We start from the raw sequence: 19,539 nt of genomic DNA, 5'->3' as shown, positions 1-19,539 counted from the left end.
GAGCTGTCAGAAATTATAAAGACCGATGTCAGACAACTCGGAATCATGTCTATTATCTTGTAGAAGTCCATTTTGATAGCTATGAAAATATGCTGTGAAAGGAGTTTTTGGAAACAACAGCAGTTGTTTTTTTTCCCATGTATTACTTACTTTATTTAAAAAAAATGTCCCAACGCCATGTTCATCAATTATGGATTTTATTTTGAAGGTTGTGACCGGTAGTTCTTTTGTTTTATACTGGCACACTGACGCAGGCGGTTCTCACGCTCACTGGAAGCAAAGATGGCGGTGGCTGTGCGGAGCTTGCAAGACCAGCTCGAAAAAGCCAAGGAGAGCTTAAAACATGTGGACGATAATATTCGTAAATTAACTGGACGCGATCCTAATGAATCGAGGTACGAGGCCCCACAAGAATTAAGAAATTTAATTTAGCCTTTGTTGTAATACGCGAGCACGCTAATGACTATAAGCTAACATTAGCCGGCTAGCCAGCTACCGCCAGGCGGCATGGGATGATTTAGCTAGCTTAGTTGTACGCTTAGCCGAATTAGCTGAACGCACTCCATGCTTAACCTGGTATATAGTGTATGGATACAAATAGAATTGGTTAGTAACAAAAAAAAATGAATTTACTGTCAGGAATGTATTATACCAGCCTGGGAAGCTATGAAGTTGTCGAATTTAGCAAGCTAGCACCTAGCATTAGGCCTACCGTGTTTTTGATATATGTTCACGATATTGTTAGTAATGCTATGCTGTCGTGCACCTAGTGAATCTGCATGGGACATATTTACTATTTTGATATCCAAGGCTGGTGTGAGTAGATTGAATGAGTGATATTTGTTTCTGGTAAGTTACATAGTGCATGTCTTCCTGCTGTCTTTCCAGACCGGGCCAGCTCCGTCGGCTCAGCGGCCCCATGGCAGGCCCTGGAGGAGGTAGAGGCAGAGGAATCAACCTACTCAGGTAAAGTCACAGTCTACTTAACTGGAACGGGCTTCGATACATGCCGTGCTTTCACATGGAGTGAAAGTCACGCCAATTTAGTCTAAGTATTCACGCGGTTTAATATGACCTTGCTTATCGGCAAAAGTACACTACTCATAAAATATGACCCAAGACCTTTCCGACAGCCACTCCTCTATTCGGGGTACATATAATCCAACACGCAGCACTTATTTGATAAACTTGTCAAGTCGACCCGTAGAATTGGTTCACACTGCTCATCACCACATATCAGTGTATTTTGGTGGGAGGATGGAGGAGGATTGTGCTTGGTTGATTACATGTATGCCAAATTGAAGAGTGGTTCCTAATTATTTGTAAAAGACCTTAAGTCATGTTCTAGAAAGTCTGCACCTTTGCCGATGAGCAAGGCAACCTTCATTTGCCAGATTTCTGAATGGAGTGGGTGTGAAGTTCCCGCCATACAGGAGACAGTGCCACATATCGGGTTTCCTAACATGTATTTCAGTGTCTGAAACGATCTGGCTTTCCATGTCTAATGTTTGTCCCGCTGTCCTTCCCTAGGCGTGGTCTCTCAGACTCTGGAAGCGGCGGCCCCCCTGCTAAGCAGAGGGACATCGAAGGCGCCCTGCTAAGGTGAGATTTCACTCCGGTCTTCTTTAAATATAATTGTACACCAGTTGGGGTGATATTTTCCCAGCATGATTGACTGAGCAGGCACGGTCAACGCCAATAAATACAATGCCACTACAAATGGTGGGTCAGTACTCATGTTTCCATCCTACTGTCAAGCAACTTTTTAACTGAGCGTTTGAAATATGTAATTTCTTGATAAAAACTTTCCTTTTTGTGGTGTTGGGGATATTTCTTTAAAGTTTGCATTTTCCATTCGATAAATCATAATTTCCATGAAAATACTTTAGACACGTCAGGTTGCTGTTTGTCTAGCAGTCGGTTGCACCTGATCATGTGATTTTATGGTCCTTAAGTGAGACTAGTTATAGTGAAACTGGAATGCACTTTGGCAGTTGCCACACAAACATCAACAAGAGTGCTAAATGCTAACCACTGTAAAGATATTTTTTTCAGTTCCTCATTTAGTAAAGTGAAAGTGTTGCTTATTCTGATATGAGGAAATATTCCCCTAAGCCTTCAATTCATTTAGTATCAGCTTGTGACTAAATGTTGCTGGTATTTTTGTGGAGATCCAAACAATGCCTTGCAGTTTAACCAGGACCATACACTAGTCTCAGGGCAAAGAGCCATCTGCATATAAGAGGAAACAAGATAACTTATTTTTTATTTTCTTTTTCGTCTTTTTCTGCTGTCCTGATCACATCCCAGGCTATAATTGAATCACTTTGGTTTTTGTCTGTCAGATGAGAGGCCACAATTAGCATGCCTATCCTGACAGCTGTGATAAAAACACCAGTTGGGGTGTTTGTGCTGATCATTATCTTGCTATGTTTAAATGTGTTATTTGGTTGTGGGTGTTTTATGTTTCTGCTTGTTGCTGCGTGCAGGCTGGCTGGGGACCAGAGGGCCAGGAGAGACTCGCGCCACGACAGCGACGCCGAGGATGATGACGATGTCAAAAAGGTAGAAAGAAAGGAACTGAGTTTATGATGTTCTATAAATGTTGATGGATGATAGGGTAAAAAGTGTTTGTGGTGCCGTGTGTTTGAGCAGCCTGGGAAAATGGGGCATCCAGTTGATTTCTATGGCATCTGGGCCTTACTGAATATATGCGATGAAATCTTAATGCTTGTGGGAAAATTGGGTTGTCATAGCAACAAGGAATAGAATATAGATAAGAATAAAACAACTGCTGAGTACTGAAAATAATGCAAGTATTCACACCATCCAAACACTTTCAAATTCATATAGCAAATAGTAGTATAGGGCCAAATGTAGACGGAAATAAACCAAGTCAAACAGGCAGCTCAGATAGTAACATACTTGTCACAAGTGGATAGGCAGGATACTCATGAATGATGAACAAGCAATACTGTCAATCTTAGGGTTGTAAATATTACGAGAAGTGGCCTCTGTCACATTCTAATTTTTTTGAGAGAAAGAGAAATCTGCTTTCAGTCTGTAAACCTGGGAGACATTTTCATGTCAGGTGTAAATGCCATCCAGCTAAATAACGCCTAGAGACAATCCAGATACAAGATGCACATTAATGCCAGGTGGGAAAGTTGCCCCATCTAATTTCTGGTCCGTCATGTCGTCTCCTCCCTTCAGCCGGCGTTGCAGTCGTCTGTGGTAGCTACCTCCAAGGAGAGAACACGCCGAGACCTCATCCAAGACCAGACCATGGATGAGAAGGGCAAACAGAGGTAGGTCAACACAAACCACTGGCCAGCTGGATGGATTTAGATTCATGTGTACTGCTGATTCTGTTGAGTAAACACACAAGACTAACTTGCATGATCCTTGTGCTGCATTTGGGTTGTTTCAGCAGCTAATAAAAATAGGATGCGGCAAAGAAAATTTGAATAAAAAATAACAGTAGAGCAAAAGGGGGAGTATTAAACATAACTCATCTAGCCTAATAATTGCAATTGTGTGTGTACATGTGTGTCTTGTCTCAGGAATCGGCGTATGTTCGGCCTGCTGATGGGGACCCTGCAGAAATTCAAACAGGAGTCCAACGTGGCTACAGAGAGGGTGAGGAGACACACTAATCTCACCATGTTGAATCTCATACCTCTGTTTTTTAAAAGGATAACTAACCAATTGTGTAAATCGGTGTGTTTGACCATGTTATATAGTGAAAGTGATCACTCCCGGTCAAAAGTAACCACTGTGCACATATGGCTGACAGGATTTCTTGCTGACCATGTATGAATTTTGAGTATATTCCGATACAGACTACAGATCTGAGTGTCTTTGTCTTTTTATTGACTTTTTCACCTGATCGGCTGGCTGTTTTCACTGGGGAATTAATTGTTTGGCATGACTTCATCAACATCACATTCTGCTAGTACTCTGTTTGGGCTTCACTAGCTATGTGATCATACACCTGTCAAGCAAATTTGAGCAAACTGTAGCTATTTATTGCCCAATTTGTTTGTCAACAGAATAACTTTTAAGCCTCAAGTAAAACCTTTTTTGTGATATTGATAAAATTGTGCAGAATTTTGGTGTTTGCATTCAGCTTACAACATTCACACAAAAATACACAAGTAGAAGTCCAACTGCTGACACCAAGTATGAATACAACACCCTGGCAATTGCCCGATGCCGCTACTCCAATTAAACTTACTCTGCATTTTCTTTTTCTCTTTCTTTCTCTCATCCTCTCTCTTTCTCGACAGCATAAGCGACGTTGTGAGATCGAGCAGAAGCTGGAGGTTCAGGCTGAGGCCGAGAGAAAGAAGGTGGAGGGCGAGAGGAGGGAGCTGTTTGAAGAGAGGAGGGCCAAACAGACTGAGCTGAGACTACTGGAACAGAAAGTAGAACTGGCTCAGCTGGTAAGAAGAATTTTAACACTGTTTACAAAATGACTGGGCAGGAGAGAGACAAAAGAGAGCAAAGAGATTAAATGAAAGATTAGGGGAGGGGAGAAAGTATCTACAGGCCCCTGAAATGTTTTCACCTTGTAATGACAAGCTTTAATTTATTCTTTAAAGTAAGAGAAATGTCATTTTAGTGGCACTGACAGATTGTTGACATTTGGTGATATTTAGGATTGTAGCATACAAAGCATGTGTTGCTGTAATTATATCCACTGTACAATTGGACATCATGTCACTACACAATTAATTTACTGGTGTCTTAATTTCGTTAAAATCGTTTCAGAACATTAATAAGCTAAGGTCATTTGGAAATGGGCTGTTTTGCCAGGAAATTGGTCTTAATTTCACTTCCAGGTAGCACTGAAAAGTTTTTTTTAGCAGTTTTAAATTCAGCTTTCTAAAACTGCTACAGAAAGTAGAATTGGCTGGAATGGTAAGAAACATTTTAGGACTAAGATGGCAGCAGTGGTGAGTATAAAACAAGGGATGTGGAGGGAGAGGAAAGCTGTTCTCTAACAGAAATATTGGTTTCTCACTGACTTTCTGTCTTCTTGTTTCTCCTATCTTTCCCCTTTTTTTTTTCACCATCCCTCCCTCCACAGCAAGAGGAGTGGACGAGCCACAATAATCATCTGGTGAAATACATCCGCACTAAGACCAAGCCTCATATCTTCTACCTACCTGGAAAGATGTGCTCCGCCACACAGAAACTCCTCGATGACTCCACCAAGAAACTTAATGGTGAGCAGCGCTTTCTTTTTGGACACACCCTGCCTGTTCTTTTCTTATGGAGATGACTTTTTTTTGTGCTTTTTGGTTTTCTATGCTTGTTTTCTGGATTAAAACCCTCCTTGCTAAGCACACAAGCCCACACTACTTCTGTAGATGTGTCCAATTAACTTTTAACCATGTGTGCCTCTTGCCATATGATGTGTCTAGATATGATTTAGCTGTATTACATTTAGACTGGACATTAAATTGAGTCTCCAGAATCCACATTGAAATCGGATGTGTCTAGAGCATATTTACACCTTGATATTAAGAATTTTTGCTCTGTCTGATTACAATCCGATCACCCAGGACGCATGTTGATGCAAGGTAGAAAGATGGTTTATCTGTCTGTGTGTTAACCTGTGTGTCTTTTGTGTTTGTCTGTGGACAGCGGTGTTTGAGGAGAGGCGCGAGGCATTTGCCGAGCACCTCAGCAAGATGGAGTCCCGACCCCGGCGACAGCCAAACCGCGACCCGGATGCGGCAACGAAGATGGACCAGTCGGCGGAGGGTAAGCCAGCAGGGCAGGTAGTCAAGGTGACAGGTAACCGGGGTGACGCAGAGATAGAGGAAGAGGAGGAGGAAGAGGAAGAAATGGAGAGGGAAGCAGAGGGGGCTAGAAAGGAGAAAGAGAAAGATGAGGCAGAGGAGAGGCAGGAGGCGGGGGAGAAGGAGCGGGAGGGGATGAGGGAGGAAGAGGAGGAGGCGATGGAGGTGAGCATGGAGGGCGGTGAGGACAGGAAGGAGGGAGAGGAGGAGGCAAAGGGCAGAGATGGTGAGGGGGAGAAGGGGGAAAAGGAGGTGAGTCCAGGGTCAGGGGAGGTGGAGATGGAGGGAGGGCCAGAGCAGGAGGAGAGGATGAAGGGAGATGAGGGAGAGGCAGAGAGAATGAAGGAGTCCACAGACCTCCAAAAGGAAAAGACCCACGACACCCAGTCCTCTGAACCAACCGTACCCAGCCACGATGCACCGAATGGCAGCCACCAGCCCCAGCCCCCCTTCCTGGGGAAACCAGAGGTGGAGCCCTCTGAGACACAGGGGGCCTCGCCAGCCCCACCACCCCAAACACCCCTCACCCTGCCTGGGCAGGAGTTTGCCACCCCCGGCCCCGAGCCGCCCCAGGAGTCGGAGGTCGAGAACCAGGTGACGCAAGGAAAACCGGGGGTCCCGGCACCCCAAAAGCTTCAGCCCGAACCCCAAGAGACCCCCAGCGCTGTCCCTGCTCCTAAGGAAGCGGAGGGCAAGTCGGGGAGAGGGAGGAAGAAGGAGAAAGAGCAGAGGAAGGGCCGCAGCCGTAGCAACAGCTCCTCCTCTTCCTCCTCCGGCTCCTCGTCCAGCGGAAGCTCGTCCTCTTCCTCCGGATCCAGCCGCTCCTCGTCTTCCTCGTCCTCCTCCTCCTCCTCCTCGTCCAACAGCAGCAGCCGGAGTCGCAGCCGGGACAACGACAAGCGCCGGAGGAGGCCGTCGGACAGGGACCGGGAGAGAAAGAAAGGAGGAGAGAGGAGTCACCGCAAGAGAGGCGGGAGTAGCGGAGGAGGGAGGGACTCGAAGGGCTCGAAGGAGAAGAGGAAGCGGAGGAGTGAAGAAGGGAGGGGGAGGTCGTCCCGGAGCGATAGGGAGCATAAGGATAGAGACAGGAAGGACAAGAGACGCTAATCGGGTTCCCAGTCTGCGTCCGTATAGTAAAGCTGGCAACCACAGGAAAACACTGAGGGAAAATAAACCTTCACTTCTTAATGACAGATGAGATGACAAACCTTTTTAAACTAGGCTTTCCCCTTAAAACACCTTTTTTCACACCAAGGCTTATTCAAGCGAAGTTGTTTTAGCGTAGGACGATTTTCCCTGATGTGGGAATCTCTACGATGAGGCAGACGTTAATTTTCAGTAGACAGACAGAAAACATGTATTATATTCAGTGTTGACATTTTTTCAAGAGGGGATTTACCCTTAACATGGGAATCTCTTTAGTAATTTTTCTTAACCTTTTTCCCTCTGCTGGGGAATCCAGATGAAGGAATGAAATATAAACTGGACTTCCATTCAATGCAGGGTTTCTCCCAGGCTGACTTTGCCTTAGGCCGTCTGTAATTAGACCTCCCTCTAAACTGTAGTTTTGAGACGGATGTGGGCTTCATTTTCCCAGTGCCAGCTTAGGATATCCAAGGACTGTTGGTTCATTTTAGTCCCATCATTTTAAGTCAAATGTTTCATCTTCCTCTCAACATTTGGTTTTTTAAAAAGTTCTTTGTGGAGCTATGACGGAAAGATGGTGGGGTTGGATTTTTTTTGTTTGTCTCTTTTGCGTCCCAATCAAAACGTTGCGGGCTGGTTGGCGGTTATGGTAACAACGTGGTCATTGAGGTAGTTGTGTTTTTAAGTCGATGTGATGACACCGTAAATCCCCTTCGAGATTTTCACTATTTGCTTCATCACTTGGGTGATTGTATGTCGTACAACTATACTGGTGTTTGAAAATGTTTTATTTTGTTTTTGTACCAATGAAGAATCTCCAATAAAAAGGTGAGGAAAAATTGGAAATCTTCCCCTGTCTTTCTTTGAGTCAACAAGCTGTTTAACCTTGAACAATGATTTTTTCCCCCATATATTTCCCCTAAAGTAGCTTCAAAGTTACAATGTCTGTACAATAAATGTATACTGTACAATGTCACATCTTTCCAATGCTTCCTTGAAGCTATAGAACACTTATGAGAGAAATATTCAATCCCAAGATGCTGTTTTTATGGTTGCACCATTGCATCAACTGGAAAAAATCTGTCTTCTACATCATTTTATAGTTTTCCATGTAATATTGCATGTCATGTTAGTATCTTTGGAAACTTGAATAGAATTTAAAATAAAGTTCTGTGGGTTTGAACAAAACTTGTTGGTAATAAACTTGGTGTAATATGCAATGGACCCATCCTGGGTTCGTTTACAGTCATTTACCTTGAATGGTTTTAGACTGCTGCAGTGTCTATACTGGTCACTACACTTGAGCAAGATGGTTTAATGAGACGAGGGACGCCTCTACATAAAACTAAGAATACATTCGTAGGAGCTTTTACACACACATACTTATTGACCAACAAAATCCACAGAAGCAGTTATTTTAGAAATTCAGCATCTTACTTTAATAGATAAATCTTTCATTTTGTAGGTCCTTTAAACCAAGGAACAAATTCACAAAGAAATGGTTCAATGTCCCCATTCAAAAATAATAGATATCACAGGCATTTGGATCAGATACTGCTCTGGCTGCCGTCCAGGTGGTCGTATCATATCGGATAATTTCTGTAATCCTTGAAAAATATAAATTCATTACAAATTATAAAAAGGAACCAGTTCCCTCTGTAACATCCTTGAAGTTTTTATTACTCTTGGCTGATTTTGGCTGGATTGATAGAGTTCTCCATCTAGAGCGGTTGCAGCGCAGAGGGCCTACAGCATATATCCTTCCTTGATGTCTTCTAGATATTGCTCTCTGAATACAGTTAGTCCAACTTCAGCGTTTACTCCTGCTGGTCTGCCAGGTCATTCTGCTCAAAGTACCTGAAGAACAAACACAAGACAATGTGCATGTTTATGTGCACACAGTATTTAGGATAGTAACTCATGTTGGTTAAAGGTGTTGTGTAGCATTTTAAACATCAATATAGAACTGTCAAATTAACTGTGTTGCCTAAACAAATGAGACCATGGTCGAGCCAATTGTCACACCAGTGGTAGATACCTGGCAACAAGACAGATGAGCAGGTTGAGGGCAGACAGTCTCTCGTCCTCCTGACTCTCCTGTGGAAGCAGGAAAGCAGAGGGACAGACACACAAACCAGTCATTATCAGTACTGACAAATGTCCACACCAAGAGTCAAGCACTGACAAAGGAATGTTTAAAATAATCTGCAACATTTAATATAAGTGTCAGCTTTTGTTATTCTATCACCAACTGATGTGACACAGTAGTGATCCAATCTATAGCCAATTCATGAAAGCTTTTACATTTGCTGTCTGGTAGCGCTTTACGGGAAAAATCCTCTGGTGCACAGGGAGTGGTGTTTTTGTTTCTGGTTTGTTTGGAATAAACAGAAGAAGTGAGTAGGTAGCACAGCCTAGAGCACAGGAAGATGCAGTAGTTAACAGACTGAGGCCTACCAGAGTGCTGCGGAGCAGAGCACATCTCCTGGCCAGCTGTCTGATGAGGGAGTGGGCTTCAGGCAACAGTGGCTTCTCCAAGCAGGCCAACAATGCATACAGCCAGCGGCCCTATAATACACACACACACACACACATACAGGAAACAACAATTTAACTCGCAGGCCTTGTTAAATTTGAACAGACTGCCCATTGATTGTAACACTGAATTCAGGGGTGGAAGTTTTGCTCATCCACTAGCCTGTAGCTAGTGCTTCTCAGACTGGGCTAGCACCAAATTCTCACTAGCCAGAATTTGAGTCTAGATGGAAACTGCATGGAGGTGGCAGCCATATAGTCCTAGCTGGCAAATGCAGAAATTCTTATGCTGCTTTCATATTGTGGCCATACTAGTCAGCATAATGAGATGTGAGTCAACCACAATGACAAACTGCCTTCTAGTTGCCATGCAGATTTTGATAAATCACAGGTTGAACATGTGCACTGACACAATAAAAACATATCCGTTAAATTGTATTGAATAGCTTACCCAAACATAAATTTGGAATTACATTTCATTAGAAGAGGAGACAGGAAGAGCAGGTGTATACTGTATATAGTTACATTCATTTTGCTAGATGTTGCAAAATGAGGTTTCACCGCCACAGAGCAGAAATTGGGATAAATAAACTTCTGTCGTCACGTCTAGAGTTTTTAGAAAACAGAGACAGGTCCAGCCGAAGAATGCAGAGTGACTTGGAAAAAGAAACTCACCAACTGAGGAACGAAGTCTCTCTCCTCAAACCAGCTGATCAGACTCTCCAACACCACCGACACCGTGGCCTGGAGACAGAGAGAGAGATGAGAGAGAAGAAAGAAACAGGGGCAGAACAGACTGTTGTACTCATTGTAAGTCACACACGTGATTATCAGCTGAATGGGTAAATGACAAGGTTGTTCACCTGGTTGAGTCTGCTGACGATGCTGAGGAAGGGAGGGAAGCCCACCTGGACACAGACACATGTCCTGATCATTCTCATTTACACATCAAGCAGCATTTTTTTTCCAACTTCCAAATACCCATTTTGTTTCAGACATGTATGGACCAGCAATGTATGGACCAGCAAAATATACCAGTCAAACAGACAAATGTTAGTATTTAAATTTATAAGTACATTTATCTTAAACCATTTCTTACAATCACACACACACACCTTGCTATAGTCCAGTGCTGGGTCTGTATCTGCGTCACAGGACGAAGTGCCCAGGTAGACCTTCTCTCCTAAACAAAACCTCTTCCAGCCCTCCTCGTCTGTCAGCTTTGGCTGGGGGAAACACACACACACACACACACACACACGGTTGGTTGTACAGGGGTGAAACATCAAACGCGACGGTAATGAATGAAGACCATTTCCTAGTGACTGAATGAACTTTAACATCCATGCCGTCTCCTCACCATCAGCACGTTGTCGTCCAGAGTCTGACTGCTCCAGTGGTTCCTGTGCTTGGTGATGCTCTGAAAGCAAAAACACAGAGCATGGGGCAGGCCTGACTCTGAAAACACATTACACAAGCATCATACCAGCAGGTCTACAAAGGGAGAAGTTGACCCAGGAAATATTATATTCTGTGTTACCTGTCTGATCTCGGAGAAGCAGCTGACTTGATGCTGTTGCCATGTGAGACTGGGGGAGAAACCCACTGGAGCAGCCTGGCAGCCTGCCACCTGGAACACAGCAGACAGACAAGCCTCACAGGGTTAGTGGAATATACTGAGTATTTGGGAGATTTGGCCTGATGATAACATAAACGCATAGCTTATATATGTGTAGACTCACAGATGCGTTGACAGTTTGCTTCTTTTTCAGTTTCTTGGGGTCGATCTGAGCCACCACCACCTCTGGACACAATGACGCCTCCAACCTGATGGGACCAAAGACACTGTTTCTGCACAGATTGACGACCAGCAGTGAAACCAAAGCACCTGTCGCTGCAGCACCCTAGATGATGACTGACTGACTGAAGCTGATGAAGACACACGGGGAAGTTAACATGAGGCAATGGAGATGCAGTGTTGCCTGCAGCAGGGACATGAGCCGTTAACTCGGACAGAATCACGCCGCCTTCAAGTGCTTCTCGTAAACACCAACTTCCGAGTTCCAAAGTAGGATTTGTCATGCATTTAAGTGCTTTTAGTCAGAAATAATAACAAAATACATCCTGTAACAAAAGTATCTTTTTCTGTTGGCTGTTATATTATTTTAGAAACGACGCGGGAAAGAACTAATTTATGCTCCAGCGACAAAATTAAGAGAAAATACACATTGGGCGTGCAATTCATGTTTTTCTTGTTAGCCAAAACTTGTTTCAGTATACATTTTTGATATAGAAAAGAGTGAAAACACAATTTTTTTTAGCAGTGCCAATAATAACATACGACAATAAAACACAATTTTATCATCGGTTGTTGACATGGCTAATATGCTCTCCGCCTCTAAACGTCACGGCATGTGTCACAGAAAATTTCCACTGCAGTGATAGATCTCATTATTGCCCATGTGTGCTGAAGTCGTAATTACAAATTTTCCACCAGCATTTGAGCTCTTGAGATGAACTTACTGGACTTGCCGCAGGTATTCCCGGGGGTTTCTAGGAGGTCCGTTCAGGTCCAAGTCCTCTGTACCGTCTCCAACCTCAACGGGCAGCAGCCTCGGCATCAACTCTTCCACGTCTGATTTCATTGTGTTTTTCAATTTTTAACCAACTAACGAAGAAATTGCTATCAAACCTAAATACAACAAAAAGTCACAGGTACAAGCAAGGTGCCAGCTTACAACAAAAAGTCCTTCTGCGACGAAAAAACAAGTTTTTCACAGCTAGCAAGCCAAAAGAACAAACTAGGCGGCCATCTTGCTTTTTAACGCGGGGTGATGACGCTGTCAGTGTGCGCGGCGGAGGTTGCCATAGTAATAAAACGCTACATGTGTATCTACTGCTGTTCTCTCTTCAGCCAGAGGCCAAAGTCCAAAAAATCTCCACGTTTTACCTTGCCACCAAAGTTATCAGTGCACAGACACTTTTTTTGTTGATTTATTTCACAATAAAATGCAAATATAGTCATTGCTTTTGAAGTAAAACTCTAAAACAAAATGAAACGCTTTTACTAGTGACAGTGAAGTTGTGTATTTGAGCAACTCTTGGATGTTAATGATTATCCCCTTATTCACCTTATATCTTATCTCCACTCTGCTCATTTCCCACTGAGCCTTCATGACAGCAACAGCTTGGAGCCAATGTCCACTTAGCCTGCACGACTAGCTGAAGTTATTTTTCCCCCGTTATGGACATTTTTGACTTGATGCTCTCCTGTTAAAACATCCAGAATGGCTGTTTCACAGTCTCACGTATTCCTGTGGAGCGCAGGCGTCATTTTTGTGATTTTACCTCACATAAATCAGGGTTTGCTGTCTGACTACAAGATCTGTGGAGATTCAGAATGTGAAAGTAAGTGGTAAAACATATGTGTACAGTATGACTCGTTGTTGATGATGATGATATGAGTTTTATATTTTATTTCTAATCACCTCTTGAATATCTTTCTGTGTCTCTATCTGTCATTGTGTGTGTGTGTGTGTGTGTGTGTGTGTGTGTGTGTGTGTGTGTGTGTGTGTGTAGGCCTGATGAGCAGGGTGCAGGCCATCAGGGACCACCGTGGCAAGGACTGTCGCTTCCTGAGCTTTAGAAAAGGAGACACCATCTTTGTTTACCACAAACTCACCGGCAAGAGACAAGACCTGTGGGCAGGAAGTGTACGTCTGATATTTCTGGATGTCTCAGTCTTCTTGTCCTTCTCTTTGCCTGTCTGTTTGTCTTTTTGTGTGTGTGTGTGTGTGTGTGTGTGTGTCTCTCTCTCTCTCCTCAGATACAGAACATAGTGAACACACGTCCCAAACAGAACTTTATCTCAGGTTGTAGTTAGAACCTGAAGTTAATCCTGATTATAATACAGATAGTTCAGGGTCTCAGTTCTGATTGGCTGGGGAAGCTTTGGTAAAAGACCTGTGACTGTATCCCAGTTCAATTAAATAGTAACGATACAATAATATAATAAACACACACTTGAGACCGCAGTTCATATTAATGATTAAATAAATAAATGATAAATTAAAACAATTCATATTAATGCCCGGCCTAACCCAAAATCATCACCACCCACACCGCTACTTGTGTCACATAGCACTTTGTTTAGCTACTGTTCAAGAACTATAATTCTTGGTGGAGGAAGAATATTTAATTATTTAGCTGCAAGCCTTTACTTGCAGCACCTCATGTGGATCTTCAGTTCACCAAAAATGCTTGGCATTCTTGATCAAAACAAAAAGGCACCTCTAGCCACGTAGGCTATAGCTAGAGTTAGCTATCAATGGTATTGATTTAGCATGTAGCTAGTGGTATCTATTAGGGGTTTTAGGAAAAATGCTGAAAGATCTTTCCCCTGCAATTTAAAAAAAAAAGTATGTAGTGAAAAACTATAATATTCTAATATTCATGGTGAAAAGTTGACATTTTGGGGCTCAGTGGCTCATTCAGGACCTGAAAAAGTCTTAAAATGTCATCAATTACATTATATAAAAGCAGTTAATTGCAGTTAAATATGGTCAAACGTCTTAAAATATAGTGTTTTCTTGTGTGCAGTTTTTCTGGTGAGAAATCAGCCCGGTCAGCCTATAAGCTATTTTGATGGGACAACAGTTGCTTTCATTGTAACATTTTTTGGCCTAACAATTCTTGTCTTCTTTGTATCCTTTTTTATTTCAGATTGACAGACAGTTTGGGTATTTCCCAAAGGATGCGGTAAAGGAGGAGCAGGTGTATGCAACTACAGAGAAAGTAGTGGAGACACAGGTAAACAGGCTTTGATTTCAGTTGCTCTTCAGATTACAGACTGTGAACAAAACACACTTACACATAGTTAGTATACAGGGTGTTCACAAATGAAATAGAACCCACTTATAAGTAGACAGTTTCAAATTGCTTTCTGAGTCCTTCCTTGTGTTTAACTGTTTAAGACTGTGGTATATAAAGCCTAGGATTAGTAGTCTTTGTTTCCTGTAGAAGAGTTACTGTCATAGTTGCAGTTTTCTAAATAAATGCAATATTATTTATTCACCCCATCCTTATCTCCCCTCCTCCTTCAGAAATTTGATTTCTTCTGTATGGATGAGAATGGCTATCCCATTGACTCCAGCCATCTGGATAGTGATGATGATGATGATCAGGGAATCCAAAACCAGAAGTCAGAAACCACCCAAACCAGCCCAGACACCAATGACAACAATGCTGAAAGTCCCTCAACATCTGAAGATCCCACTACAGAACCTCCAGTGTCTGCCCAGGAAGTCGACAGCACATCGACAGAAAGTGACAAAAACAACGGTGATGATGATGCTGCTGCTGGGACTCATGAGGAAGAAGATTTTGGTGCCGATGATAATGAGACACCTGAGGCTCAGAACGAACAAGGTGGGTCTCCCTCCTCTTCCCCCTCCCCCTCCCCCTCCTCCTCCTCCTGGCTCGGTTCGTCTTTGACAGGATGGCTAGGTCTGGCAGAAGAGGGAGAACCTGGCGATTTGGCTGAAGGAGAGAAAGAAGACGAGAGACAGGCCGAAGCTTCTATCACTTCTTCGGTGACGGGATGGCTGGGATTGGGAGGAGAGGGAAAACCGGACGATTCCACAGAAGGCACGGAAAAAGAAGAGAAAAAGGGAGAAGAAGTGAGAGAAACCGACGATTCTTTGACTTCAACGGTGACTGGATGGCTTGGTTTTGGAGGCGAGAGAGGAACAGATAATTCCGAAGAAAGAGAGCGAGATGGAGAAGCAAAGGAGGAGGAAACAGGAGAGACATTCAGGAGTAGGAGGTTGGCTCTGGATCTAGACAACAATCAATTACAGGATGAGGAGAACAAAGAGATGGGGACATTGGATTGGCTGGGAAACGGACTGTCCAGCACGCTGGGGTTCGGACTGACCAATCAGGAGTCGGGGCACCAGGAAACAGCTGGTGGAGGAGAGACTGAGGAGACAATCCAGGAACCGGAACCACCGCTATCTCGCTCTTGGATGGATATAGGGATCGGGGACGTTTTAGGTTTCGGTAAAGATAAGGGTGGAATTGACGAGAGTGCAGGAAGTGGTTTGAAAGAGAGAGAAGAGACACAACCTGCACTGACAGAGGAGGGAAAGACAGAGCCAAGCAAAGAAAGGAGAGACGAGGAGGAGGCTGAGACTGAAACAGAGACAGTAATAAAGGGAGTGGATTCCAGTACTGGCACCAAAGACACCAGTAGATCAGAAGTGCTAGAAACTCAAAAAGATCAAAATCTCCCCTCAGAGATAGAGACAGAGTCGGGTACCACAGCATCTCTCGATGCCAATGGTGTTTTAGATAACTTGGACGGTAAAAAGGACAGCATCTTACCCGAAAATACTGGATCTGAGGAAGTTGATCACAAAGTCTATACTCTCCAGAACGAGTCAGAGAAAGAGTCCCAGTCGGTCTTCTCCGTAGATGGATTCTCTTCCATGCTGGACAGCTTCCTTCAAGTAGATGATGAGGACGACGATGACGTAGATAATAAGGGTAAAGAGATAGTAGATGAGGAAAGATCAGCAAAAACCATGAGTGAAGTCGATCAGGTTTCTACTCACAAATCAGCAGGGAATAAAGGTGAAGATGAGGATGTTGATGATAGTGAACAGAGAGATACAGGAGTATCAGCGGGTGATTTTATGACCCAAACCAACATCACCACCCAGGGTTCCGGTTTGAATTCTGTGGATTCTGCGTTGGATTCCATGGGACCTTCTGTGGGTGAAGATGAGGAAGATGACAAAGATGAGCGGCAAAGCAAAAAGACAAGGATGCCGGATGAGGAAGGGGGACAAACCTTTACGAATCAGACTGAGAACACAAAAGACTCCACCGAGGCGTCTGTCGAAGTTGAGGCCAGTGGTGATGATGGTAAGGATGAGGAGAGTAATGCGGAGGCAGAGCTACTTCACAGAGATATCCAACAAACAGGTGATGACACTACGCAGACTGAAGAACTAACACAGCAGAGTCAAGTCAGCGGTGATGAAGAAGACAGCAATGGAAAGCAGTGGCCTTCCTCTTCCACAGCTAAGGACAGTGATGATAAAATCCCCGGAGAGGATACCGTCTTTGCTCCTCATAGCGTAAAAACTAGTGTTGATGACACAGATAGGGTAGCCATGTCTGACGATAACACAGCAGAAACAGAAGAGACCTCGATGAAACTGGAGGTTGACACCACTCAGGAAGAGACACACCATGAGTTAGGACAGGAGGGAGAGACACACCCTGCTGAATCTCTTTATCAGGATAGCTCTCAGGAGTTTGGCAGACCCCAATCTACCAGTGTGAATGCTGAAATTCCCAATGAAAATGCCTCAGAAGAGGACAGAGGCAGATTGGCCTCTACTGAGAGCATATCCAATGAAGACATTAATATGGACAATATACATCAAACCTCTGTGGGAGACACACACAGTGATGGTGACGTAGACAATCTAAAGGTAGATTATTCTGAGAATGAAGCTGAGAAAGAGGACGAAAACAATGTCCAGCCAGCTCAAACCGAGATAGAGACACTTGGCTTTGAGAAAGAGATCTTGAATGAAACTGAGCTAAAGTCAGCTAGTAGGTCTGAAACAGAAACAGAGACCAACCACGTACAATCATCTAATTCTGAGTTTGAAAGTGAAAACAGTATCCAATCTGAAACTCCCACTCAGAATGACATTGGCCAGCTAGAGTCAGTAAGCACTGAGGAAAGGTCAAAGGCTGAAAATGGCTTGGAAACAGCAGCAAAGACTGAAAAGAGGCAGGCTGAAAGCCTGCAGAAGGAAGGGGAGAGGGAGGAGGAAGAGAAGGAGGAGGTGGAGGAGGTAAAGAATGTGGAGAAGAAGGAGGGTGAAGAAAATAAGGAGGGGAAGGATGTGGAAGCGGCAATTAATTTGAGTCTGAGCGTGGATTCGACCAGAGAAATGCCTGTAACAGAAGGTTCGAATGAGCTTTATCCTCAGGCTGCCGAAGATGGATCTGTGACAGACGGCGAAGAGCGAGAAGAAGAGCGAGATGAGTCTGAGGATGGAGTGATGTCAATAGATGAAAGGGCGATAAAGACAGGAAAGCATAATCTGGCGGATGACGATGGTCAAATATTAGCAGAGAGGAGAGAAGAAAGTCAGAAGACATCCATTGAGGGAATGGAGGAGAAGAGGAGAGATGAGTTCAGGATACAGGAGGAGGAAGAGAGGGAAAAAGAACAGGAGGGAAAAACATTACATGGAGATAATGAGTCTGATGAGGGGAGAGAAGAGGAGAGGGAGAGAAAAAACGGTGAATCAGAAGTAAGTGGGAATGAAGAGATTGATGCTGATGGCATCATTGATCACACTCATAGTCAGTTTGTCATTGGTGTTGCCTCCAGTGATACGAATGGTGGTTTGGCAGCTGATCAGACAGGAAAAGTCGAGCACAGTGACAATGATCGAAAGTATTCAGATGAAACCAGCACCGCTGGACTTTCTATTGACAAGCAGGACAGAACCATAGAGGGGGAAGACAAGAGGATAAACCTACAGCATGATGATATAAGTGTGAACGAAGGAGCTGATAGGCTGAGTAATGATGACAGCAGGGTTGGTGATGAATCCACCGGCAAGGCTGAGGGAGAAGGGGAGATTTCAGCTTCATCCAGTGACACTGTTGAAAGTCAGGCTGTGATATCTGAACAGACTGTTTCAAATGAGTCTAATGGTCCTACCGGTTCTTCAGATGCCAGTGAAGACCAAAATAGAGGCACAGTAATGCCTGAAAGTGGAGGAGCATTTGGTCTTTTCAAAAACAGCTTCAGTTTTTTCAGCCCGACACCCAGCACCCAAACTAAGGACTCCAAAGAATCTGCACCCGGTCAGGACAGCAGGCAAGAGGAAACATCCCAACCACAAGATTCTCTGACTCCTGAACAAGATCTGGGTTCAAGTGCGGATTCAACTCAGGTTCACATCCAAGATTTGCACCCCGACACTCCTGCCTCCCCGTCCCAACAGCAGCCTGAGCCTTCTCCCTTTACCGAGACCCAGGGATTATCTCTGTCCCGCACTGAGTCCCATTCTCATCAGCATTCCCCATCTCCCAACACAGAAACCCATCTCAAAACAACAGCAGCAACACTCTCCAAACATTACAAGACCCTCCTAACCCATATGAGCGTGGAAGAGACCACTGTTGTGTTAGAGCTCTTCGGGCGACACAAACTCCAGTGGTTGGATTACACCTTGGGAAGCTCGGACACTGTGATGGAAGACCCTGATAATGATGAGTCCATACTCTCGGATATGGAAAGACTCTTGCATCACCACAGGGAGACGCTGATCAGTCCTAGCGTAAGGCTTGTTGATGCGCCGCAGGAGGACAAGGAAAAGACCAGAACGCTCATCGCCCTTCAGAAACTAGATATGCTGTTGGCGAGAGTGAAAGAGATCATCAACACAGGGAAATCAGACACAAAAGATAAAGAATCCACCACTGAGGCAGACCCAAGCAAGATAGAAGATTCTTCTGCAGGCCTGGATGACAACACCCGCAAAGATGAAGTGATGGGGGAGCAGAAGACGGATGCACAGCTGGGTGGAGAGATGGGAAAAGAGGGGCAAACTGAGATAGAGAAAAGAGGAGGGATGGAGAAAGGAAGTGAAGAAGAGAGAATGTCCCTTGAGAAGCCAGTTATAGAGGTGTCCAGTCCTCACAACCAGGCAGGACCACAGCCAGTGGAAGGTATGGATGACCCAAGTGTCCTTTCATAATGGAAAATGATTAAAAGATGATTCACTCATGGAACACCTCTCATCCAAACACAATTCTTGACCAGAATCACATGTATAAAGATGCAATATACCATATTTGTTTTACTTTTACACAGACAGATACAATGATGGATGGTCACATCAAAGCATTTTAGCTAATGTTAGCTAATTTGCAATGACAGTGCTTGGAGCAGATTGGTGCTCATATACATGTGAATTGAGAGGATCTTACTCTGATTAATTCCCCCTTC

At 44.0% G+C, this 19,539-nt stretch overlaps 2 protein-coding genes across 3 annotated transcripts; one reads left to right on the top strand and one right to left on the bottom strand.

Annotated features, from left to right (window-relative positions):
* Nucleotides 1-267: 267 nt before the first annotated feature.
* On the top strand, nt 268-7,961 carry pnn (pinin, desmosome associated protein). The gene is made up of 9 exons (XM_071533008.1): nt 268-395; nt 889-966; nt 1,531-1,602; nt 2,490-2,565; nt 3,214-3,308; nt 3,564-3,639; nt 4,290-4,445; nt 5,093-5,231; nt 5,653-7,961. Exons 1-9 carry the CDS (start codon nt 283-285, stop codon nt 6,915-6,917), a joined length of 2,070 nt encoding a protein of 689 aa, XP_071389109.1. The 5' UTR covers nt 268-282; the 3' UTR covers nt 6,918-7,961.
* Nucleotides 7,962-8,389: 428 nt separating this feature from the next.
* On the bottom strand, nt 8,390-12,307 carry gemin2 (gem (nuclear organelle) associated protein 2). Of its 2 annotated transcripts, XM_071533015.1 has the most exons (10): nt 12,015-12,307; nt 11,234-11,318; nt 11,032-11,121; nt 10,852-10,911; nt 10,607-10,717; nt 10,355-10,399; nt 10,167-10,235; nt 9,414-9,524; nt 8,995-9,053; nt 8,390-8,813 (listed from the first exon to the last, which is right to left on the bottom strand). In XM_071533015.1, the coding sequence occupies exons 1-10, from the start codon at nt 12,134-12,136 to the stop codon at nt 8,774-8,776; spliced, it is 792 nt and encodes a 263-aa protein (XP_071389116.1). In that variant the 5' UTR covers nt 12,137-12,307; the 3' UTR covers nt 8,390-8,773. The 2 variants fall into 2 exon arrangements, with proteins under 2 accessions (XP_071389116.1, XP_071389117.1); XM_071533016.1 differs by lacking the exon at nt 10,355-10,399.
* Nucleotides 12,308-19,539: the final 7,232 nt, after the last annotated feature.

Source organism: Centroberyx affinis, unplaced genomic scaffold, assembly GCF_046629955.1.
Source record: "Centroberyx affinis isolate AG114_WGS23_722 - 3 ecotype Tasmania unplaced genomic scaffold, CSIRO-AGI_Caff_v1 ptg002307l_1, whole genome shotgun sequence".
Taxonomy (NCBI): Eukaryota; Metazoa; Chordata; class Actinopteri; order Beryciformes; family Berycidae; genus Centroberyx; species Centroberyx affinis.
This window is presented reverse-complemented; position numbering and strand designations above follow the sequence as displayed.

Coding starts and splice junctions, on each gene's coding strand:
- gemin2 (XM_071533015.1), bottom strand. CDS start 12,136: ATGAAATCAGACGTGGAAGAGTTGATGCCGAGGCTGCTGCCCGTTGAG. Junction 10,400..10,606: donor CAGCACTGGACTATAGCAAG/GTGTGTGTGTGT, acceptor GTCTGTGTCCAG/GTGGGCTTCCCTCCCTTCCT. Junction 10,236..10,354: donor TCGTCAGCAGACTCAACCAG/GTGAACAACCTT, acceptor CTCTGTCTCCAG/GCCACGGTGTCGGTGGTGTT.
- pnn (XM_071533008.1), top strand. CDS start 283: ATGGCGGTGGCTGTGCGGAGCTTGCAAGACCAGCTCGAAAAAGCCAAG. Junction 1,603..2,489: donor ATCGAAGGCGCCCTGCTAAG/GTGAGATTTCAC, acceptor TGCTGCGTGCAG/GCTGGCTGGGGACCAGAGGG. Junction 3,640..4,289: donor CCAACGTGGCTACAGAGAGG/GTGAGGAGACAC, acceptor CTTTCTCGACAG/CATAAGCGACGTTGTGAGAT.